At 44.1% G+C, this 25,674-nt stretch overlaps 1 protein-coding gene across 1 annotated transcript in view; it reads right to left on the reverse strand.

The window, feature by feature from the left end:
* Positions 1 to 140: 140 nt before the first annotated feature.
* LOC311145328 (uncharacterized protein) overlaps positions 141 to 25,674 on the reverse strand; it is a 32,038-nt gene continuing 6,504 nt past the window's right edge. Inside the window, exons 4-21 of the mRNA XM_084181559.1 lie at positions 23,176 to 25,469; positions 22,250 to 22,288; positions 21,878 to 21,996; positions 21,155 to 21,469; positions 20,266 to 20,392; positions 20,112 to 20,147; positions 18,962 to 19,146; positions 11,530 to 11,656; positions 11,213 to 11,358; positions 10,002 to 10,128; positions 9,777 to 9,806; positions 9,510 to 9,622; positions 9,165 to 9,297; positions 8,850 to 8,989; positions 8,471 to 8,594; positions 3,807 to 3,965; positions 3,369 to 3,534; positions 141 to 2,128 (exon numbers count right to left, since the gene is read on the reverse strand). Coding sequence (XP_084037685.1) covers positions 2,040 to 2,128; positions 3,369 to 3,534; positions 3,807 to 3,965; positions 8,471 to 8,594; positions 8,850 to 8,989; positions 9,165 to 9,297; positions 9,510 to 9,622; positions 9,777 to 9,806; positions 10,002 to 10,128; positions 11,213 to 11,358; positions 11,530 to 11,656; positions 18,962 to 19,146; positions 20,112 to 20,147; positions 20,266 to 20,392; positions 21,155 to 21,469; positions 21,878 to 21,996; positions 22,250 to 22,288; positions 23,176 to 25,469 — 4,469 coding nt within the window. The 3' untranslated portion in view covers positions 141 to 2,039. The remainder of the gene's footprint in view (positions 2,129 to 3,368; positions 3,535 to 3,806; positions 3,966 to 8,470; positions 8,595 to 8,849; positions 8,990 to 9,164; positions 9,298 to 9,509; positions 9,623 to 9,776; positions 9,807 to 10,001; positions 10,129 to 11,212; positions 11,359 to 11,529; positions 11,657 to 18,961; positions 19,147 to 20,111; positions 20,148 to 20,265; positions 20,393 to 21,154; positions 21,470 to 21,877; positions 21,997 to 22,249; positions 22,289 to 23,175; positions 25,470 to 25,674) is intronic.

Consider the following 25,674-nt stretch of genomic DNA (forward strand, 5'->3'; position numbering starts at 1 on the left):
TGATATGGAAATGCTGGGTGTGTTTCAGTCAGATAATTTTGATGACTGCATTTAGGATTGTCTGTGCTAAGGTTATGAGTGTGTATCTGTCTGAGTATAGAGCTGTTGTATTTGATGTGTTAAGGAAGTTGAAGATAATTCAAGTCCTCGACTTTGGAAGTGTCATTGAGATGCCTCAACAACATACCACAAATCAAGAAAAGAAAAAACATTTATTTTTTATAGATCGTAACAGCATTTTGTTGACATTACATTTAAGACAGTGGTTAGCACGATATTGCAGCACAGTGTTGAAATGGATCTTTAATCATTTGACATATGACATATATATACCTGCTGCAGCTAATGTTCTGTGCAGTGATGTGTGTAGTAAAGTATAAATACATACAGACAAGAAAAGTACTTATGAAACATTAAAAAACATATTGGTAACACTTTACTTGACTTTACTTGACACCTAGCGTCATAACACGTTATGCCACTGTCATAACCATGTCATAATATATATATCATAACTGACATAACATAATATGGTCATAACATATTGCATTATTTTTTGGCTGGTTATGACACCTACATAAGAGTGTCAAAACCCACAGTTTCCTTTCGTTTGAAAGTTTGTTTCTTAAGTCCTTTGTTGTTGTAATGAATACTTTGCAGTCATTTAAAAAAAATCTTATTTGAAATAACTTGTAGAAAATAAACTTCATGACACTGTTATAAAGCATTTTGACCATCCTGTGTCACTTTACTTGGACTAAGAAAATGCACTTTATGAAACAGTCAAGAAGCATTATGACCATCCTGTGTCACTTTACTTGGACTAAGAAAATACACTTTATGACACTGTTAAGAAGCATTATTACCATCATAATCATATAAGCCAGATAGGCCTATCACGTACATGCCCTTATGTCAGTCATCAGTCACAAAGAGGGTGTCTTGTCCTGCTCCTGAAATCTGCTCCTGCATTCATCCCAGTCATCAGAAACAGAGCATTGGGGTAGCTGCATGTCTGACATAAATGTGTGTGCAATTACAATGATAATTTAATATGGTCAATTAAACTGTTGACAAGTAGGCTATGGTGTAATGGAATGTTTTGTCTTGTGTGGTAGGTTTTGTGGTATTTCACACTCTTATATAGGTGTCATAACCAGCCATAAAATAACTACCATGGTAGGTTTTATGGGTTTTGACACTCTTATGTAGGTGTTATAACATATTATGACATGGTTATGACCGTGTCATAACGTGTTATGATGCTGGGTGTAAAGTGTTAACAACATATCTACACAAAACGTATAATTTCGAGAATTCAAGGAGTGTTCATCTATGACATTAAGAATGTGTGACTTCATAGAATAACCCTTGTGTGAAAAAATATACATTTCAGTAATTGACTGGTGAAGCACACTTAACTAATTGTAAAGGCTATGAATATAGTAGAGACACAAACGTATTCCATTTTAGTCATTTATCAGATGCTCTTATCTGGAGCAACTTACAGGTGCAATTAGGTTTAAGTGCCTTGCTCAAGGGCACATCGACATTTTTCACCTAGTCGGCTCGGGTATTCGAACCAGCAACCTTTCAGTTAATGGCCCAATGCTCTTAGCTGCTAGGCTACCTGCCGCCCTTGCTCTATAGATAGTTCTGTAGCCGCATGTTGTTTGGTTTCTTTCTCTTTGCAGTGACTTGGAAATGTGTAGGTTACTAGTTTATAGATGTGTTTCACAAAGACAGTCTAATATGGATGCGCACAAGCTCAACACATTTTGCAGAATATCTCGAGGCCCACTGCAGACTAGAATCACAGAGCATTAAGGCCCATTGAGGAACTTCATAAAGAAATAAGAGTATGGGTCCCACGGTGGAGCTGCATCACAGAGCTCTGAGTCCCATGGCTTTATGATGCAAGAAAGGTCTAACACCCTTGGCTTAGCTGCACCAGAGGAATCTGAGGCCCACAGCAGAACTGCACCAGAAGTTCTGAAGCCCAAGTCAGAGTTGCTGTTGAAGGGCCTATTGACACTATATTACAGGATCTCCAAAGACCATCTTTGGTTGTGTTTTCTCTCATCAAATGTGTTGAGAATCACTTGAGTTTTGTCATAACTTTGTCCACCTGTGAGTAGAAGACATTATACAGTTTAGTGTAGGCTATCTATTCAATGGCACGGCAACAGATGGGTAATGCAAATAACTAACTAAACACTTCCTAAACCTACCACCAGATGGAGCCAGATAACAGGGACTGAGCTGAACGTCAGAGCTCCTATACTCTTTTTTATTTTATTTTACCTTTATTTAACTAGGCAAATCAGTTAAGAATAAATTCTTATTTACAATGACGGCCTACACCGGCCAAACCCGGACGACGCTGGGCCAATTGTGCGCCGCCCTATGGGACTCCCAATCACGGCCGGTTATGATACAACCTGGAATCGAACCAGGGGGTCTGTAGTGACGCCTCAAGCACTGAGATGCAGTGCCTTAGACCACTGCGCCACTCGGGAGCTGGTATGCTGGTATGCTGATCAAAAATATAAACGCAACATGTAAAGTGTTGGTCCCACTAAAAGATCCCAGACATTTTCCATACGCAAAAAAACGTATTTCTCTCAAATGTTGTGCACAAATTTGTTTACATCCCTGTTAGTGAGAATTTCTCCTTTGCCAAGATAATCCATCCACCTGACAGTTGTGGCATATCAAGAAGCTGATTAAATGGCATGATCATTACACAGGTGCACCTTGTGCTGGGGACAATAAAAGGCCACTCTAAAATGAGCAGTTTTTTCACTCAAGACAATGCCACAGATGTCTCAAGTTTTGAGGGAGCATGCAATTGGCATGCTGACTGCAGGAATGTCCACCAGAGCTGTTGCCATATAATTGAATGTTAATTTCTCTACCATAACCCGCCTCCAATGTCGTTTTAGAGAATTTGGCAGTACATCCAACCGGCCTCACAACCGCAGACCACGTGTAACCACCCCAGCCCAGGACCTCCACATCCAGCTTCTTTACCTGTGGGATCGTGAAAGACCAGCCACCCGGACAGCTGACGAAACTGAGGAGTATTTCTGTCTGTAATAAAGCCCTTTTGTGGGGACTCATTCTGATTGGCTGGGCCTGGCTCCCAAGTGGGTAGACCTATGCCCTCCCAGGCCCACCCATGGCTGCGCCCCTGCCCAGTCATGTGGATTCCATACATTTGGGCCTAATGAATTTATTTCTATTGACTGATTGCCTTATATGATCTGTAGCTCAGTAAAATCATTGAAATTGTTGCATGTTGCATTCATATTTTTGTTCAGTATAGATGCTAGCTGAGAGAGCGAGAGCAGGAGAGCTGATCTGACCTTTAACCTCCAGCACCAGATCAGGTTTGAGGTGGCATCGGACCAGGCCATCTGGGGTAATGTTCCACAGCTGGTTGTCTTTCCCTGGCTCTGGAGGAGACACACACAGCCTGCTGCCCGCCATGACAACGCTCCCCGTGATCTGCAGGCAACAGTCCTCCACCAGCTGTAGAGACAGGGAATAGGTGTTCAGATGTTGGTGGATTCTGTATTGAATACAAACCTATAAGCATGGTACAGATAATTGAAATGTTATATGTGAGACAAACGACAATTGTACTGGGATATGCTCAACACGTGACATGAAACTATGTTGAAATAATGAGGAAGCCAGTTCTGGAACGCTTGAAGGTGGTGATGATGGAATGAATAAGGATGTCTGTGGAGTTAATGAGTGGAAATGATGATCTAGTGCAAAATCTTGAGCCCATGCAGTACCTTGCAGTGTAGGACTCCATCATGGTAGATCCAGACCTGGTCCACTCCCCCAGTCTCCTCCAGGGCCTGGACCCGCAGCAGTTTGATGTCATCCAGAGGCCCTGACAGGGACATCACGTAGCCTGTCTCTCTGCTCCGCAGACGGAAGTACACCTGCTTCTGTAGAGGGCAACAACACGGATAATATGATCTTGTCTAGACTAGGCTAGATAAGTTATTCTCACCCAAAAGTGGTCATTATGAGTCATAAGGCCAAATAGTAACTTGCTGTGCCTGCATATCATTTCCCCCCCCAAGAAAATAACTTGCATTGATGACTGAATGAGATTTGTGCAGAAGTTGAGTTGTACACACAGATGTTAGGATGCAGTCCACTGATGTCTAAATTTGAACATTAGTCATGAAGATTAGGCTATTTTGTATGTGTCCGATATGGGGGCTTTTTCTGACCTGAGTAAAGTGAGCGTAAATGGAATGCAATTCCTTTTTTATGCACTTTTCTCCATATGCGTATTCTGACCTTGAACTTAAGCATGAGAATAGCATGCTATTCATCCGCTATTCGTCCAGGGTGGAGATCAAATAAATGAAGGCGTGGCGGAAGTGTATCAACAGATACGCAGTATTCTGACATTGACTTAATTCCCTAACAAATCCACCACCTTTACAGTTGAAGTCTGAAGTTTACATACACCTTAGCCAAATACATTTAAACTCAGTTTTTAACAATTCCTGACATTTAATCCCAGTAAACATTCCCTGTCTCAGGTCAGTTAGGATCACCACTTTATTTTAAGAATGTGAAATGTCAGAATAATAGTAGAGAGAATGATTTATTTCAGCTTTTATTTATTTCATCACATTCCCAGTGGGTCAGAAGTTTACATACACTCAATTAGTATTCGGTAGCATTGCCTTTAAATTGTTTAACTTGGGTCAAACGTTTCGGGTAGCCTTCCACAAGCTTCCCACAATAAGTTGGATGAATTTTGGCCCATTCCTCCTGACAGAGCTGGTGTAACTGAGTCAGGTTTGTAGGCCTCCTTGCTCACACACACTTTTTCAGTTCTGCCCACAAAGTTACTATAGGATTGAGGTCAGGGCTTTGTGATGGCCAATACCTTGACTTTGTTGTCCTTAAGCCATTTTACCACAACTTTGGAAGTATGCTTGGGGTCATTGTCCATTTGGAAGACCCATTTGCGACCAAGCTTTAACTTCCAGACTGATGTCTTGAGATGTTGCTTCAATATATCCACATAATTTTCCTTCCTCATGATGCCATCTATTTTGTGAAGTGCACCAGTCCTTCCTGCAGCAAAGCACCTCCACAGCATGATGCTGCCACCCCTGTGCTTCACGGTTGGGATGGTGTTATTTGGCTTGCAAGAAACCCCCTTTTCCTCCAAACATAACGATGGTCATTATGGCCAAACAGTTCTATTTTTGTTTCATCAGACCAGAGGACATTTCTCAAAAAAGTATGATCTTTGTCCCCATGTGTAGTTACAAACCGTAGTCTGGCTTTTTTATGGCGGTTTTGGAGCAGTGGCTTCTTCCTTGCTGAGCGGCCTTTCACATTATGTCAATATAGGACTCGTTTTACTGTGGATATAGATACTTTTGTACCTGTTTCCTCCAGCATCTTCACAAGGTCCTTTGCTGTTGCTCTGGGATTGATTTGCACTTTTCGCACCAAAGTACGTTCATCTCTAGGAGACAGAACGCGTCTCCTTCCTGAGCGGTATGACGGCTGCGTGGTCCCATGGTGTTTACACTTGCGTACTATTGTTTGTACAGATGAACGTGGTACCTTCAGGCATTTGGAAATTGCTCCCAAGGATGAACCACACTTGTGGAGGTCTACAATTTTTTTTTCTGAGATCTTGGCTGATTTCCTTTGATTTTCCCATGATGTCAAGCAAGAGGCACTGAGTTTGAAGGTAGGCCTTGAAATACATTCACAGGTACACCTCCAATTGACTCAAATTATGTCAATTAGCCTATCAGAAGCTTCTAAAGCCATTACATAATTTTCTGGAATTTTCCAAGCTGTTTAAAGGCACAGTCAACTTAGTGTATGTAAACTTCTGACCCACTGGAATTGTGATACAGTGAATTATAAGTGAAATAATATGTCTGTAAACAATTGTTTGAAAAATTACTTGTGTTATGCACAAAGTAGATGTCCTAACCGTCTTGCCAAAACTATAGTTTGCTAACAAGACATTTGTGGAGTGGTTGAAACCCAAGTATTAATGAATCCTACCTAAGTGTATGTAAACTTCCAACTTCAACTGTACGTGTAAAGGAAACCATGAATAAGGTCAAGCGAACCTACCGGTTGCAAGTGGAAAAATCATTCATTTTATTTTTTCCGATAGAAATAACACTCCATTCACTGTAATTTACAACTTGATAAGAGCTATTGATAAGAGCTAGGTATATGATTAATCCGTTTGGATAAGGGAATTTTAAATATGAATGACACTTGTTTTAGATCTATTTTACCTTATAATCGCTGGAGACACGTGAAACTAGTCATATGGCAGCAATCTGAAGTATGCAACTATCCCACAGTAAAGCTTATGAATTGATGTGCCATTATGCAGAATGTAAATTGTACAGCCTTTTAACTGGCAGGGATGAGCACTCTCCTATTTCTATCATGTTAAATATTAGCCACTATCAGTATCGACTGTCAGTAGGCTTAATAACCACAAATATTAAACTGCCAATTTACCGTTCCCTTCAGTTGGTATATATTGTCATTACATTTAATTACATAATTTAGTTTACTTTAATTTGCTTCCTCTGAGGATCATTAGTAACAGTTGATAATATATAAAAAAGACATGTAGGCTAATCAAATCATTATGGAGCAGAGCGCAGACCAAGCCGTAACAGTTTGAACCCGACACGTTGCGCAATACTTGGCCGTGTCGTCACACAGTTCCATGGTATAGCCTACTATTGTACACTATTCTCCCTATTATAATTATATGTACGCTAGTCTTCCAACATTACCATAGGTTGAAGAACAATGTTTTTTTATGTAATACCTTGCTAAAACCAAGTATAGAGTTTATTTGTTATAATTCATTGGTATTAGATTTAAAAGGTGATCGAATAGCTCCTGATTTGTAATGTCATTAATGCATTTCTTTTGAAGCAATGTTTATAAAAAATGTACAAGTGAATAGGTTGGTTTACTTTTAAGTTTAAGTTTCCCACGTATCTCGTTAAAGTTTTGACCAATGAGGTAACTTGTTAAGTTGTGGCCAATGGGAGAGTGGACTGGTTGCTGGGAAAGAAAAAGAGAGGGAAAGGTTGAAAGAAGGGAGAGGAGAGACGTTAGTGGGGTTGGTGAAGGAAAAAAGACCAAAGGAAACGATAAAGAGAGAACAAAACCATACCTACAGAGTTTTTTTAAGGGAAATCCTGATTTTATTTATATAAGAGAGTGTTTATTATTTCGTTAAGAAAGACCTAGTAGAGACTGAAGCTGCCGTCGCATTGTGGAGACATTCGACATCCTAGAGGTTAGCCTAGCATCGTGCAAGACTTGGAGAGAATTGCTTGTGACGATCAACGAGTTCGGGTTTCCAACGGATGTCTGGTGCTGCTACCGAGTACTGGCTGCATTGATAGCTGTGTTCGCTGTGGATCTTGTGAGGACACCTGCACGGAACTACTATATTTTGCTGAGGCATTATCTACAAGTAGTGAGTAACTACAAATGTGTGGTGGACTTCGGGACTTTATGTATGTCGTAATTTTTTTTATGAGCTCCAACGCGCGCCCAGGGTTTAAGCAAGCTTGCAAATAATTTGGACATGGGTTGTGGAAAAATCATTGGGGTTTATTATTTTTATTTCTTTTGATGTGATACATTGAACATTTGATTAATATAGATCTTGAACCTTATGTCTGTTGTATTGGTGGAGTCATTTACTGTTTCAGTTTCATTTAATGCATGGGAAAGCATATCCTTATAATAATAACCAAGTCTATAATCATTCTATCTGAAGTTAATACCCTATTTGTCATTCACCCTAGCAAGTTTACAATAGGGATTCTTATTGGAGATGTCCTTCTCACCTAATATCCCATGCTGTTCAGATATTCTAAATAAGGTAATATTGTGAGAGTCAAATTCGAGCCTGGTGAGAGGGTTACATTTATTTTGTGCGTAAATGCTCCCCAAACCTGTTTTTTTATGATGAATAAATGCTTTCCTAACCACAGGAGGTTGGTGGGAGAACAGGCTCGTGGTAATGGCTGGAGCGGAATATTGGAATGGTAGCAAATGCTTGATTTCCATGTGTTTGATGCCATTCCATTCGCTCCGTTCCAGCCATTATTATGAGCCGTCCTCCCCTTAGCAGCCTCCACTGTTCCTAACCCTAAATAATCTATTTTAAATCTAACAATTGGTGCTGAAATGGAGCAGAATATGCATATATTTAGATGGCTTTCTTTCATTCATTGACCCTAATATTTTGAACCCATTCTCTCGATATATTGTAGTGAACCTGTTGACAAAATTCTAACTAAAAGATACACCGTATTTAAAGGGATGTCTTAAGATAAATGTACTGAAAACTCTACTGAATGAAAACTCTCAGATAAAATCTGTTGGCCAGCATGTCCCGCCTCCATACCTGCAATAGTGGTCGCAGGGATCCGATTCGCGGCCAGCTGCTGAACTTGCACCAATCACCCAGTTTGCTGGGCGGAAGCAGGATCTGACGGCCGCGGTGATTACTCCCCTCATACAGCACCCACCTGTAGGTCAGGAATTATCAATCACACACAGTCAGTTGTTCTACTTACACAAACCTCAAACACACCTTAAATGTAAACAATCCACCTTCCTACAGCATTTCTGTTTACAATAACCCAGCAAAACTGGTTGATGGATTAATAGGTGCTTAGACCGTGCTTCATCAACCAATTTGAATAGTAGGTGCAACTCTTGCTTTACAATGTTCTGTTTTATTGCCGAATAAAAACGGTCAAATCTATTCAGGTGTGACTTACATTCCTCCGTCGATCACCAGGGAGCGTATGCATCCGTCCACCCCAGCCAGCTGCAGGTTCACCACCCCTCCCGTCAGCACCACCCTACGGCCTCTACAGCCAACCTTACTGAACAACGTTATGGACGGGAAGGAGAACTCCTGGAGAGACAAGGGGGAAGGAGTGTGTGAGATTATTCATCATTATGGTATTGTAGGTACAGGATATCTCCAAGATATGCAGTCACTTCACACAGACATGACTTAGATTTACAAATACGGTACGCATGCATGCCATGCCAACACACATAACTGCAGGATCTCCTCTGTACTCAACATGGCTGATGGTCTGTACGGAGCGGATGGTAGAGTCAGGACCCAGACAGCCCATAGACTCAGTGTTGGGGTAGTCTCCCTCCTCCAGGACATAAGTGTGCTCTGTGAACTGGGATCCTTCATACGCCACCCAGCTGGAACACAGCACAGAGGCACACAGTCAACTACAGCTCTCTCCAGTACTAAGTCCACTTTGAGTGTAATATACAACTAACGTTTTAACATTTTCTTCGTCAACAGATATAAAATATTTTGCCAGAGGAAAGCCCAACATTTCTGTATACTAAATGTCACTCTATAACAAGTAGAATGAACATGCTGTGTTTAAAGTTGATGTTGTGCTCACCTCCCAGCCAGTACTCTACAGGAGCCAGGGAAGAAGTTTTCCTCCAGGGCTACCACACTGTCCTCCAGTACCACCACTCTGCCCTGGAACCCAGGCTCTGAGAACAGCTGGAGCTAAGGTGCATACACAGGAGATAAACATGACCTACAACTACAGTGGATTACAGGTAGGCTACTCTTCATGCAAATTGATGGTATAATCACATTCATACACTATAGACTATGTTAAGATAGTTAATATTATTTGTTTATCGCTATCAGAACTTACCTTGAACTTGCATGATCCACCCAGGATATCCTGAAAATAATAAAGGAATTATGGATAAACCAGTTCAAAGTTTCTTCACTAACCTCATAACTTATCAGAGTCATGAAAGTATACTCTAAGTATGATCAAGTATGATACTACAAAGGTGGTACTACTGTGATTATTATTGTACAATAGTCTTTCCCTAGTCCACCCATGGACTGTGCGTAAATATGTTCTGTTTACCTGGAAGACTGGCTGCAGTGAGGATATCTGGAGGTTCTGTCCTCCCCAGTCCTCTGGGCTTCCGTAGAGGCCTTTCTCTAGAATGTAAAGTTCTCCGGAGAACCCAGGGTTCTCGAAGGCAACCCACCTGTTTAGAACACACACACACACACACACAACAGGTAAATTAATACTTAGGACACTCCATAATAACATTTTACAATACAACATGTTGTAAATAGCATCATTCCCACCCGTATGTCATAAACTTTAAACAGGAGGTCTGAATATGATTATTATAATTTTACTCTAGTTTCCAATCCTGTAATATTAGATGTTTATAACTTAAAATCACTAGCTCTAACTCCATTTTATCACTAACTAAACAATGAGCTCTGGCATTTTGAAAGGCCATAAAACAATTAGCCAGGTAAACTACACAGTAAACAGTAGAAGGTTATAAAGAGATTATGTAAAGGCTATCCCTATTCAGTGGAGTTCATTTTGAACTATATAAGCTTTAGGCGTATGCTCTACATAACCAGTTTGGAAAGATACATAAAAATGAACGCTGTTCATTCTAACACAGAGACTTTTGTGATAGCTTGTGAACCACTGAGACAACTGACTCTCTATATATAAAAGAGATAGCCAATGAACTTCTAAGTGATTAAATTCAGGTATAATAATAATATGCCATTTAGCAGACGCTTTTATCCAAAGCGACTTACAGTCATGTGTGCATACATTTTTACGTATGGGTGGTCCCGGGGTTCGAACCCACTACCCTGGCGTTACAAGCGCCATGCTCTACCAATTGAGCTACAGAGAACCAGGTATGTCTGGAACACGGCAACTCCCTTTCTTTACTGAAACATGTACAAAGCTTATACAGTTTGAATTGTGACTCCAGGACTGTGCCTTTAGAATCTAATCTCCTCTCTAAGAATATATAGCCCTAGAGAATGATCTCATTTTCCCACCTATTGTCTAACCTTCAGTATCACTTTACTAAGCGTGACATTAACACCCGTCTTTCGCGTTTGTGCCTGTGTGTGCATGTGTGTGTGTGTGTTAATTAAAAGCTTGCAAACAGAGGAAAGAGGATAGAAGTGGCCCACCTATATATCTATAGCAGAGCAAGCCCAAGTCCTGGTGCAGTTGTGACACACTGAGTTATTTCAATAGATGCAGTAGCCTGCTACATAGGACCGTCAGGGAAGTTGACTTACACTCCATCCTGGACATTGATGGACTGTGTCTTGGGGCCGAAGCCGGTGCCCTCCATGTTAGTGACAGGCCCTAGCAGGTCTACGTTGACCCCTCTCTCCCCAAATTCCCTCTCACTGAACAACTTCACATGGGGAGACAGGAAATCCTACAGCACAGGGAATGTGAAAAAAAAACACCCAAATGATCTCTATTTACAAAGACCAAACTTGACAAGCTATACCATTAACTGACTTTATTTTGTCTAGGTACTTCAATCATCACAAACATTCTATATATTCTACCATGGCTCTGAATAGATGAGAGTTCCAGTACTTACAGTGCGGACAGGGCGTAGTGACAGGAGCTGGTCTCCATAGCCTCCCCACTCCCTCCAGTCAGGATACTCCCCCTCCTCCAGGAGATACTGGTGACCTTCAAACTCTGGCTCATCATAGCCAACCCAGCTACAGGGACAATCAGGAACACAAAGGGTGATAGAGGGTAAATCGCAGAATAAATTGTTTATTCGGCAAATACAGCGGTACGCAGCAATGCGTAAAACTCTACAGTGCGGTATAACGGCGCATTGGAGAAAACAAAGCACACGGGTGAATATCCCGGCGATTACAATACGTAAAGCTCCACCGAGCTATCGTCACCTCCACAATAAACAATCACTCACAAAGACATGGGGGGCAGAGGGAATACTTATACAAGGACTGATGAGGGGATATGAACCAGGTGTGTGTAAAAACAAGACAAAACAAATGGAATGATGAGAAGAGGAGCGGCAGTGGCTAGAAGGCCGTGACGCCGAACGCCGAAGCCTGCCCGAACAAGGACAGTCGTCCACCGCAGGAGCTTCGGTCTGGCTCTGATGCCACGGTGCCAGAACTGGCTGATACCCTAAAACAACATTAAAATGGAGATAGGTTAGTGGAGGAGTGGCGGAGAGAGTTCTGGGCATATTCGGCCCATGGCAAGAACACCGACCACTCCCCCAGCCGGTCCTGGCAGTAGGACCTCAGGAACCTACCAACATCCTGATTCACCCGTTCCACCTGCCCATTAGACTCGGGGTGAAACCCAGAGGTCAGGCTGACCGAGACCCCCAGACGTTCCATGAATGCCTTCTAGACCCTACACGTAAACTGGGGACCCCGGTCAGACACTATGTCCTCTGGCACCCCGTAGTGCCGGATGACGTGAGTAAACAGGGCCTCTGCAGTTTGCAGGGCCGTGGGGAGACCGGGCAGAGGAAGGAGGCGGCAGGCTTTAGAAAAGCGGTCCACAATGACCAGGATTGTGGTGTTACCCTGAGAGAGGGGAAGATCAGTTAGGAAGTCAATTGATAAGTGGGACCATGGCCGTTGTGGAACTGGTAAGGGATGTAACTTACCCGCTGGAAAGTGCCTAGGTGCCTTACTCTGGACGCACACCGGGCAGGAGGAGACATACAGTACTTCCCGGTCAGACAGTGCACTGTACGGCCAATGCCTGGGTGACCAGAGGAGGGGCACGTGTGTGCCCAATAGATAAGACGATCACAGACAATAGACGGCACGTACCGCAGCCCAGCTGGGCACTGAGGTGGAGATGGCTCTGTGCGTAACTATGTCCGTTCTATGTCCGCATCCACCACCCACACTACCGGCGCCACAATGCAGGAGGCCGGGAGTATGGGGGTGTTGTCTATGGGCCTCTCCTTTGTGTCTTACAGCCGTGACAGTGCGTCTGCCTTCACGTTCTTTGTGCCTGGTATGTAGGACAGCATGAAATCAAACTGGGTGAAGAACAAGGCCCACCTGGCCTGGCGAGGGTTCAGCCTCCTCGCTGCCTGGATGTACTCCAGGTTACGGTGGTCAGTCCAGACGATGAAAGGGTGTTTGCCCCTCGAGCCAGTGCCTCCACGCGGTCAGGGCTCTGACAACAGCCAACAGCTCCCGATCACCAACAGCCAACAGCTCCGCCTGGCTGAGCTTCTTAGAGAAGAAGACACAGGGGCGGAGCTTGGGTGGCGTGCCCGAGCGTTGGGATAGGACAGCGCCTCCACTACGAACGGCAATGATGGATCGGGATGGGCCAGTACCGGGGCTGAGGTGAACAGAGCCCTCAGGTTACAGACAGCCCTGTCAGCCTCAGCAGACCAGCGGAGCCGGGACGATCACCCTTCAACAGAGAGGTGATGGGAGCTGCAACCTTGCCAAAGCCCCGGATAAACCTCAGATAGTAATTGGCAAAGCTAATGAAGCGCTGCACCTCTTTTACCGTGGTTGGAGTCTGCCAATTACGCAAGGCTGAAATGCTGTTTCCCTCCATCTCCACACCTGAGGTGGTGATGTGGTATCCTAAGAAGAAGACGGACTGTTGGAAGAACAGACACCAGAATGTCATCGATGTAGACCACCACACCACGACCAAGCATGTCCCGAAACACCTCGTTCACAAAGGAAGACTGATGGAGCATTCATCAACCCCTACGGCATCACCAGGTATTCATAATGCCCCGTGGTTGTGCTAAATGCGGTCTTCCACTCGTCCCCTCCCTAACAAAACCTGACCCTAATGGTCGACTGTCAAGTACTTTGATGGGCAATGGAATGGATAGGGGAACCAATGTAATACATTCTAACGGGGTGGTCGCGAGAGTGTATGAAAAACATATGAAAAATGTATGCACTCACTAACTGTAAGTCGCTCTGGATAAGAGCGTCTGCTAAATGACAAAAATGTAAAATGTAAATAGACTATTAGCTAAAGACCTGTCCATAAAGTTTCCAGCTGCACCTGAATCGACCATCGCCTCACACTGGGGAACTACCGTGTAATCAGGGAAGTTGACGTGGATGGTGAAGTGCGCAGCAGAGGGCTCTGAACGAGTGTGGGTTTGCACTACCTGGGGTGACGCGAGAGTGCCCTGCCTGCCACCTCCAGATCCAGAAGAACTCTGACGACAGAGTTTAGCAGAATGTCCTCTCTTGCCACAAGAGTGACACTGGATCTGTCATCCTCCGTTCTCCCGGATCGCTGCACCACCCAGCTCCATCGCAACCCGGTCCGGGTTCAAGGGTATTGAAACGTCCCTTCCAGGACATCCTCTAGAAGCCAGCAGGTTGTCCAGCCGGATGGCCATGTCCACCAGTTGGTGGAAGGTCAACGTGGTATCCTGGCAGGCTAGCTCCCTTCGGACGTCCTCACGCATGCTGCACCGGAAGCGGTCGATGATGGCCCGCTCGTTCCACCCAGACCCAGCTGCTAGAGTTCTAAACTCCAGGGCAAAGTCTTGCCCGGTCCTCGTCCCCTGCCTCAGATGGACCAGATGCTCGCCCGCCTCTCCTCCTTCAGGGGGATGATCGAAGACTGCCTGGAAGAGGCAAGCGAACTCCCCGTAGTTGTCCAACGCGTCTCCTCCTTCACTCCAGACCGCGTTGGCCCACTCCAGGGCTTTCCCCGAGAGGCAGGAGATGAGGGAGGACACCTTCTCCCGATCCGATGGAGCCGGGCTGATGTTGGTAAAATAGAGGTCTAGCTGCAGGAGGAAACCCTGGCAGCGGGCCGCTGCCCGTCGTATTCCCTCGGTCGAGCCAAGTGAATACCTCTGGGCGCTGGGGTGTGGGTGGCTGGATCCGGTCGCTCAGCTGGTTCCGAAGGGTCAGGTCTTCTCCAAACCGGCTAACATGTGGGAATGCTCCCGGACCCGCTCAACGACTCCAGGCATATTTCCTGCTCCTGCTGACTCCATGCTGTTGGGTGCGTGATTCTGTAGCGGGTGATTTGGGCGGACTCAGGCGCAGGAGGGTAAATCACAGAATAAATGGTTTATTCGGAAAATAGAGCGGTACGCAGCAATGCGTAAAACTCTACAGTGCAGTATAACGGAGCACTGGAGAAAACAAAGCACACGGGTGAATATCCCGGCGAATACAATATGTAAAGCTCCACCGAGCTATCGTCACCTCCACAATAAACAATCACACACAAAGACATGGGGGGCAGAGGGAATACTTATAGAAGGACTGGTGAGGGGATATGAACCAAGTGTGTGTAAAAACAAGACAAAACAAATGGAATGATGAGATGAGGCGCGGCAGTGTCTAAAAGGCCGGTGACGACAAACGCCGAAGCCTGCCCGAACAAGGAGAGGAGGCAGCTTCGGAAGAAGTTGTGACAGACCCAGCTACAGGGGCAATCAGAAACACAGAGGGCTCTATTTGCGCTAGTGTCAAACGCACGTTAGTTTGCAATTTCGTCATGTAAAAAGCGGGGCACTGGCATTTTCCAGCCCTAACGCCAGGTTTGGCAATTTACCGGTCTTATATCAGCTCGCTTGCTCTCAGATGGGCGGGTGGAAATATTTGAGGTGTGTCCTTAAAAACATGATCCAAAGTGCTAATTTCAGGCAGTGCTGATGGGGAAATTTAAGACCAACCAAAAGCTGGTTTTAGCGGTAACGCAGGTGGTTATGGCATGAATCTTGACAGCAGAAATGCAGCCTAGCCAGCCATGATGCACACTGCTCATATGCGTATGGAACAAGAGTAGCCCAATGTGCTTTTGGTGCCTGTATAATTCGTATTTAGAAATTAATTTGTATTCTTTGATTAAAAAACAAGCATAGCCTCCCCCTCCTCTCAATAAAGGCTTTTTTTTGTCTGCCCAATGCAATTGCAAATTAATCAAGACTGTCAATAAAGGGTTTGGCTCCTGAGACCACTTGGAAATAAATCTTCATTCCCAAAGCTTTAGTAAAATATCAAGTTTGAGATGAGTTAAACAGTGAGCTGACCTTCCCTTTTTATCTACAGTCGTGGTCAAACGTTTTGAGAATGACACAAGTATTGGTCTTCACAAAGTCCGCTGCTTCAGTGTTATGAGATATTTTTGTCAGATGTTACTATGGTATACTGAAGAATAATTACAAGCATTCCATAAGTGTCAAAGGCTTTTATTGACAATTACATTAAGTTTATGCAAAGAGTCAATATTTGCAGTGTTGACCCTACTTTTTCAAGACCTCCGCAATCCACCCTGGCATGCTGTCAATTAACTTCTGGGCCACATCCTGATTGATGGCAGCCCATTCTTGCATAATCAATGCTTGGAGTTTGTCAGAATTTGTGGGTTCTTGTTTGTCCACCCGCCTCTTGAGGATCGACCACAAGTTCTCAATGGGATTAAGGACACAAAATGTCGATGTTTTGTTCCCCGAGCCACTTAGTTATCACGTTTGCCTTATGGAAAGGTGCTCCATCATGCTGGAAAAGGCATTGGTCGTCACCAAACTGTTCTTGGATGGTTGGGAGAAGTTGCTCTCGGAGGATGTGTTGGTACCATTCTTTATTCATGGCTGTGTTCTTAGATAGAATTGTGAGTGAGCCCACTCCCTTGGCTGAGAAGCAACCCCACACATGAATGGTCTCAGGATGCTTTACTGTTGGCATGACACAGGACTGATGGTAGCGCTCACCTTGTCTTCTCCGGACAAGGTGTTTTCCGGATGCCCCAAACAATCGGAAAGGGGATTCATCAGAGAAAATTACTTTACCCCAGTCCTCAGCAGTCCAATCCCTGTACCTTTTGCAGAATATCAGTCTGTTCCTGATGTTTTTCCTGGAGAGAAGTGGCTTCTTTGCTGCCCTTCTTGACACCAGGCCATCCTCCAAAAGTCTTCGCCTCACTGTGCGTGCAGATGCACTCACACCTGCCTGCTGCTATTCCTGAGCAAGCTCTGCACTGGTGGTGCCCCGATCTCGCAGCTGAATCAACTTTAGGAGACAGTCCTGGCGCTTGCTGGACTTTCTTGGGCGCCCTGATGCCTTCTTCACAACAATTGAACCTCTCTCCTTGAAGTTCTTGATGATCCGATAAATGGTTGATTTAGGTACAATCTTACTAGCAGCAATATCCTTGCCTGTGAAGCCCTTTTTGTGCAAAGCAATGATGACGGCACGTGTTTCCTTGCAGGTAACCATGGTTAACAGAGGAAGAACAATGATTTCAAGCACACCCTCCTTTTAAAGCTTCCAGTCTGTTATTCTAACTCAATCAGCATGACAGAGTGATCTCCAGCCTTGTCCTCGTCAACACTCTCACCTGTGTTAACGAGAGAATCACTGACATGATGGCAGCTGGTCCTTTTGTGGCAGGGCTGAAATGCAGTGGAAAAGTTTTTTGGGGAATAAGTTCATTTTCATGGCAAAGAGGGACTTTGCAATTAATTGCAATTCATCTGATCACTCTTCATGACTTTCTGGAGTATATGCAAATTGCCATAATCAAAACTGAGGCAGCAGACTTTGTGAAAAATTGTATTTGTGTCATTCTCAAAACTTTTGACCACGACTGTATGCATTGTAAGCAGGCCCACATTATTTTAACCATGCAGGTTCCGTTTTGGACATGCGCAAAACCCCCTCCATGATGTAGGCTACGTGTCCATGCCCATCATGAAACGAGAGATGAGAACCTCTGTGAATACCAGTGAACCTCGTATTTAGAAGTTATCTGTAACCGGTAAAAATGTATTGTTTTCCGTTTCATATGTTCAAAACCCAAGCCTTCCCTTAGGCCTACTATAACGAAGGCTGGTTCAACAGCAATCTGTCTTCTTTATCCTAGAGATTTTATGACATCATTACATTTGACATTTATTTATTGTTGTTGTAAAAAAAAATTGGGTTGCTTGTTTTTCGTTTACATTTATTACAACCAAACTTATTTGAATGATTCACCTTTCCCGGTTTTCTGGTGACAATGTCCGTGGCGCGCATGCAATGCAAATTCTGGAGATGTGTGAATGCGATCTGATCTCTAAAATGGTTCAGATTATGTTAATAAAACATAGGCCTATTTGGAAGCAGTAAAACGGTGAGTGGACATTCACCCTTTCTATTTATTTAGGATCTTTGCCCAGCTACTGTGAAAAGTTTGGATGAGCCATAAAACCCTCCATAGTCGGCATTGTTTTAATATTATATGCCCACGGGGAGAAATGTTGGTGCCTGTAAGTGTGACATAGCCCAATTAAAACAGGTTGTTGTTTAATTTAGAATTTGATTCTAATGATTTGTTCTCTTTTTAGGCCTTATCAATAATTTATTTAATCTTGCTTATTGACAATGTTTAGCATGTCCATGCTCAGCCATAATGCAATTTACAGTAGGCCTAGCCCCTACATCAGTGTGAATGCTATTGAAGCCATGCGATTACTTAGAACAATGTGGACTGCAAATGGGTTCAAGTTAACGTATTTAGCAAAGATAGGTCTACATTTTGTTATTTCGTTTCTGTAAGCCATTTAACAAACTATAACGGATTAACATTGGAATTGGAGTTGATTCCAAGGCAATACATAAAATACTGTAAGTACACAACTTGAAGCAACCACATTTTTCGCCATGTAGCGCGTTCTGATTGCCAAGTGAGGGGCCAAGCCTTGACACACCCACAACTTGTTTATTCATCAAAACCCAGCCCTTTCGTGCCAACATCAGCAAGTGCGCCGATAATTGTGATAGTGAAAATAGCAAAAATATTTGACACACCCCTGAACCTATAGCGCTACCGCCTGCGCTTAGATTTACCATTGCGTTAGGTTTGTTAAAGTAGAGCCCATAGGGTGATGTTAGAATAGATCTGACCAAATACAGTATCAAATTAATAGACCGTTAATCTGTGTTATGGCAGGTTAATATGGGCAGAGGAGGAGTCATTTCATTACAATACTATCCCCTACTGTATGTCAGCTGAGATCAACCACAAGTACTTACAGTCCACGAAGGATCTTGATGGATCCCACAGAACACAATGTCTTCCTTCTGACTGGATTAACTTCTGCCTCCTCCTCCTCCTCCTCCTCCTCCTCCCCCCCCTCTTCCTCCTCTCTGAAGTTGTACACATCATTGTCAATCTCCACACACTCGCCCTCGAAGCACGGCCTCTCGTACACCAGAGCCTGAAGGGGAGAGAAGGGGTTAAAGTTGAGGCTGATGTGCTGAGGTGGGCAGAGTGCTCTTGTCCATACCTGTCCCCATCCAAGGGCTACATGCTCCTCATACCACAGATTCCACCCCCCCTAGGCCCCGTGCCTCTGCCTGTCTGTCTGACAGTGCAATATTAAGCCCAGAGGGCTAGGTGGTACTTTTCTTAAACCATCAATCAATTGTGCATTTTAATGGTTAAACAAATGTTCAGCAGATATTGAGCCAAACAACTACATTATCAGCCCCTTGAAACCCATGAAATGCGCTTGCATATTTCTACATTTTAGCCCTCATCCGGACAGCCAGAATGTCCTAAAGAAACAGCTCTACTGGCAACCACAGCACATTCTGCTGACTGCTGGGTTAGACAGAAAGAGAGCATGCAGGGACAACACACTTTTGTGCTATGTGCCCATAGAGCTACCGGGGCACACATAGTTCTCTCACTAGTCACTAGCCAATCCACCTGCAACAACAGGCCTGTAGGTCTGTTTCACAATGAACAGATGTTATTAGGGCGGCAGGTAGCTTAGTGGGTAAGAGCGTTGTGCCAGTAACCGAAAGGTCGCTGGTTCTAATCCCCGAGCAGACTAGGTGAAAAATCTGTCGATGTGCCCTTAAGCAAGGCACTTAACCCTAATTGCTCATGTAAGTCGCTCTGGATAAGAGCGTCTGCTAAATGACTAAAATGTAAATTTAGGATGACAGCTGTGCTATAATAATATGCCATCACAGCTAGTCTTCAGCCATGTCACCAGAAAAAAAGCCAAGCGTTTGGATATTATGAGGTTTTGTGGTAAGAGGTGCTTGCGGTTGTTAAAAGTTTCCACTGTCATTCACAGACTGTATGTTGTTTTTTATCCTTAAACACTGATGTAAATATGAATGGTCATGGGAATAGCTATACAACTGAATAATTCAAAGAGGGGAAGCATACCTTTACTTCATTAGGATGCTCCACCTTTATCCCACCCTGTAAGAGACGGAAAACCACACAGGCCTTTAACATCATAGAGATAAAACAGTAGAATATACAGTCAGGGGAAAGTGTTTTTAAAAAGATAAGTAAGAATGACATAATAATCCGGTACCATTTTGAGGGTTTTCAGCGATCCGATGAAGGGCTGAGGGAATGCCCAGGCTTCTGGACAGGGATACTCTCCCACCTCCAACACCGTTAGGAGACCCCCAAACCCTGGGTCACCATACACCAGCCAGCTATGGGATGACGACAAGGGCCACACACACACACAAAGATTAGACACTTGTACAAGACACTAAATCACACCCTTGTTCTTCAGCTGTCATGTAAATATTTACTTTAAAACACATCCAAATACGATTTCAGGGCGTTAGCACTATGATTCTCGAACACACCTAAGAAGACAGACATGAGCAGATTCACTAAACTATGTCTAAAATGAACCCTTAGAAAAAAAGGTGCTATCTAGAACCTAAAAGGCTGTTCCCATAGGATAAACCTTTGAAGAACCCTTTTTGGTTCCAGGTAGAACCCCTTTGGGTTCCATTTAGAACCCTTTCCACAAAGGGTACATGGAACTCAAAAGGGTTCTACCTGGAACCAAAAAGGGTTCTCCTATGGGGACAGTCGAAGAACCCTTTTTTTCTAAGAGTGTAGCAACACCAATGTACTGTTACAAAAAACAACAATGTGTGTGTGACTGAGATAACATCTCCTAACAGCAGATTATGTCATTCCAACAAGCCTATGCAGGCCATTCCAATGAGGAAAGTGAAGAAAGACCAGCCTCCATGACAAGAATTGCTAACAATAACGCATGCACACTATAGTGAGTGAAAATGCTAAATTATAGTTTGCATACTGTGTCATCCATTTCAACACGCTTTTGAACAATAGCAAACCTGCTGGGGTGAGTATAGTATATTGAATTGAATTGAAATGAATAATGAAGCAAATTCTGGACTAAGATTTGAATCTACAATGAAGGTAGAACTTACACTCCAGAGTGGACCTTGATGGAGCCGGTGTTCTGTATGTTCCCGTAAGAGCAGATCTCGATGGTGTCGTCACAGAATGATGTCATTCCCCCCAGACCATTCACCTCAGTGAACAGGTCAATCCGAGGTAGACTGTAGTCCCTCACTGCCAGGCGGATAGATCCGATGACCATGGGTGAGGTTGGCACAGGCAGACCAATCTGATCCAGTGCCCCTGGTGTCACCTCCTCTGCCCACACGTTGACCAGCTCCATGGGCCCCTCCTCCAGGGCGATGGTCCGCCCCTGGAACCCTGGCTTCTCATACAGCAGCCAGCTACATGGACAGGACGTGATGACACAATGAGAGGCATGTTCCTAACAGTCCAAAAATGTTGAGTTGCTGTCATGCTTCTTTAACATGAGACATGAATCAATTAATACTGTCATACAGGATTGTGACAAGTTAACAATGGAAGATTTGTATGAAATAAAGCATTTATTGATGGAATACAGAGTGAGGGAATGAGGAATGAAGTTTGTCCCCGACAAACGGTTGTCACTAGTTACCACAGCCACAAAGTCATTGCCTATTTCTTAAAATATGACCTAACCTTAACCACAATACTAACCTTATGCCTTACCTTAAATTAAGACCAAAAAGCAACAACCCAGAAATTATTATATAGACCATTTTTACTTTGTGGCTGTGGTAACTAGTGACAATCCCGACAAACAGTCTTACCATCCCCTGATGACCCTGACTGAGATGACAGGAGACAGCTTCATCATGGAGGCATCCTCCACATCCCCAAACACCTCGTAGGCCTCTCCTCCAAACTGAGCCTGCTCATGGAGCACTATCTACAACAGGATGTAGAGATTTACAGTAAGTATATCTCATGGTCATTACAACATGTGACACTTGGTGATTGTATCATGGTCTCTTGCAATTTCTGATACAATAGACTGAGTTGAATACTCAAAAGTATTTGAGAATAAATAATGTAGAACTCCCCAACACACAACTACTTGTAGACCTTGCATCATATCGTGTTACTATAAAACACTGGATGGTGGAGACAGTATTTTGTTTTGAATGTAAGGTCAATCATACCTTCCCAGGCCGTTTGTGGAACCCTCTCGCTTCTGGAATCTGAAAAGGAAAAGAAAGCATGCTGTCTTTCATTTTCTTCTGAGGGACTGGGGGTGGAAAAGCAGAAGTATCCTGTGTATTTCCTGTACTCCCGGCAGAACTCTAGACTGCCTACAGATAAAAATAACTCAACAAAAGACTACCAGTTATACATTTTTCAGCTTAAGAACATCAATAGTTAGCAGCTTACATGCTATGTATTGTACATTAGTGTATAAGAACAAACCAACATTGGTCTACAAACCTACTGCTTGCTGGGCAGAAAGTAAAATGGCAATCATGGCTCATGTAAACAAAACAACGTGAGAGAAGTAGGCCTATTTGCATGTTTATGTGTCTGGTCTGAGCATTAAAATGTATGTGCAAAATGGAGTCATTCTGGCAAAGGCGTATATAAACGTTTATTTTGAAGAATGCCTCTTCTTCTTGTCTTGACTTGCAAACAATTCATGACTTGTTTCTAAGAGCTATAAACGTCTAGGACTTATTGCATTTCAACATTCCAAAAGACAAAGCTGGACCAGAGGTGATTTAGTGGCGTGTTGCCATGGAGATACTTTAGATGCCTGTACAAAGTGAACAGGTTCTGAAGTATCTGCCCAGCCCATAAAACAACGCCCTGCAGGTCAAAACTAATTTAGTTGTAAAAGTGAATCCTCTGTTTCCAGGAGTAAAGCAGTACTGAGAGAATATGAGAGACTCAATATGTCTCAATCATGTACTTCTAGTCTCTATAGAAAAAAAAGCATTTCTAAATCTAGTACAAAGTACCTGTCTATAGAGAATTTAGATGGATAAATAAAATAACATAGATACATACAGTGCAGTAATGATGCAAAACCCCAAACTGTCAGTTGGCTTCATGCAGTCTTGTCTGAGACTCTTACCTTAGGGTTGGCTGCAGGAAGACCAATCAGAGGGGCCTGTGTGATGTGGTTGGTGGCTGGATGAAGTCCTAAGGTAAGTCCCTTTAGTCCAGTACCCTGACCTAGGCCCATTACAGGGCTAGCCATTGTACTCTGTGTAGCGCTACTCTGTGAAGATCCTTTATCTTTCCTGAGATATTGCTCCAGGGTATCTGGCAGCTTTAGCTCAGTGAACGAGGGGAGAGGAGGTGGTGAGGAGGGACTGATTATTGACTCACCAGCTGCAACCACACCCATACGCAGGCCCGGATTCATACCTCTCCCACCCGCCCTTTCTGGCACTGTGCCCTGGGTGGTAGGAGAGGGAGGAGCACCATTAGAGACTGAGGAGGAAGGATCCCCTTTGTCCCTTCTGGAAGTCCTGGGGGAGCTCAACAGGTTGGAGAGTAGGGACGACCTTCCTAGCCGCGACGTGATCTGCCCGGTTTCTTCCCAGAGCTCCTCTTTCTTCTCTACTTCCCTCTTCAACTCTACCTTCATTTCCACCTCGCCATCTTTCCCGTCTGTTTGACATCCTGGTTTTCTCCGGGCTCTAGATGGAGACTGGAGGGCTTTGAAGAGAAGGCTGTCCTCTGCATTAGCCCGTCTTGTCTGTGTCTTCTCCTCCCTGTCTGAGGCCTGTTTCTTCATCAACATGGCCGGGGTTTCTTTATCCTTCACCCTCTTTTTCAGGCCAAACTGGAAGCCATCAGCGTCAAAAGGGTTCTCGAAGCGGTCCTCCTTGATGGCGGGCAGGGCAAAGGGGGGCGAGGAGTTCTTGGCATGGTCGTGGTGCCTCTTGGGAGCCAGGGGAAAGGGGGTGCCCAGTTCCTTAATGCTCCTGATGAAGTCCTCCACGTTGTCAGTCTCAGCCAGACTCTCATCCTCGCAGGCTGAACAGTCCAGCCTCCTCTTGGTCTCCCTCTTCTGCTCCCGTTTGGAGCCGCGCTCCACATTCAGCCAGCTGGATGGAGATTCCTGTTTCAGATGGAGCGGTTTAGGGGGAGAGGGGAGCTTCAGAGAAGTTGGCGGCTGAAGAGGCAGCTCAGCCTTGGAGGTTGCTTTTGTAGTTTTAGGGGGTTCTTTGAGGACTAAGACCTTCTTCTCCTGAGCTTTTGTGCTTATGGTTTTTGAGTCCTGTTTTGTGTCTAATATCTTAGTGGCTCCTTCGCTGGGTCTTTCTTCTTGTTTTGTCACTTTCTCCTTCTGAGCTTTTGTAGTTATGGTCTTTGATTCCTGTTTTACCTCCATCTTAGTAACTGTGCTCTTAGATGCTGCCTCACCCGGTTTGTCCTCTTTGTATTCTTTGTGTGGCCCGCTATGTGCATCTGCCAAATTCTGTGTCAGTGAAGGAAGCTCTTTGTTCAGTTGGACCTCACCATTTTCAATTGGTTTCTGAACAATCGCAGCCTCTGTTATAACGTCGGTGACCTTCACTTGCTCTCCCCCTTTCTGTACTTCAGTCTCTTTCCCAGACACTATGGATATATCAGAAACTATGCCATTACCAATGGGTACTATATCTGGGGTTTGAACATTAGCTAGTTTCTTAGATTTTTCCTCCAAGCCAATGAGAGTTGGCTGTTTTGCCGTATCTTGACTCTCTCCACTTTCAACCACAGTGGAGGCGTTTTTGGGTGAGCTGTCCTTTGCTACATCCAGGCCGTGTTCCACAGGCTGATTCGTATTGGATATCCCTTCTCTAGCACTAAGTAAGAGCTTCTCTGAAGCTATAGAAGCATTTTCATTATGCTCATCACTTTTCTGATTAGCTTGGGTCTCAGTGTCAATATGAATGCGATCAGTCAACTCAGTCTTGTTGGATGTATATATTACTTCCTCATGGGTAGGTCTGCCTGAGGCAGACACAATGGGGCTTGGTTCAGGTGGGCGTTTCTCCAGGACTACACCTGGGCTCACAGGACCCATCTGCTGCAGTGGTGTATCGGTTAAGGCTTCCACATAGTTGCAGTCACTCTCTGTCTCGGATGAGAGATCTGGGGATGGTTTGGTTTGTTGTTCCTGTGTAATACAGGTAGTTTTGACCGATAGAGATTTATTTTTTGCATTTTCCGATTTTGCATCCAGTTTTGTTTCAGGTGTACTACTACTGCTCCTGTCCTCACTCTGCTTCTTAAGTCCAAGGGAGGCAGGTTTCTCTGGCTTGGTTGGTACCAGTGAGGGAGGGGTGGGTGTGTCCCCATCGTCACAGGGAGTGCTCTTATTGGAGGCCTGTTGGGGCAGATGTTTTTGCAAAGGGCAAGGCAGCTTTCTTCCTGTTGGTGATAATATAGTTATTCAGACAGTTAGTATAGAGGTTTGTTGGTTAGTTTTCACAATGCATTGCAAAATGAGAGCTCTCCCTCTCTCTAAAATATGTGACATTTACAATACCTCTTGTCCATCAAAGAAATTCAACCATTGGATAATTCTGAAACATTACCACTACTAAACACATAGCTAAAACGTGTTAGCTAGACA

This window comes from Coregonus lavaretus (genome assembly GCF_964263955.1).
Source record: "Coregonus lavaretus genome assembly, chromosome: 18".
In the NCBI taxonomy this organism is placed as follows: domain Eukaryota; kingdom Metazoa; phylum Chordata; class Actinopteri; order Salmoniformes; family Salmonidae; genus Coregonus; species Coregonus lavaretus.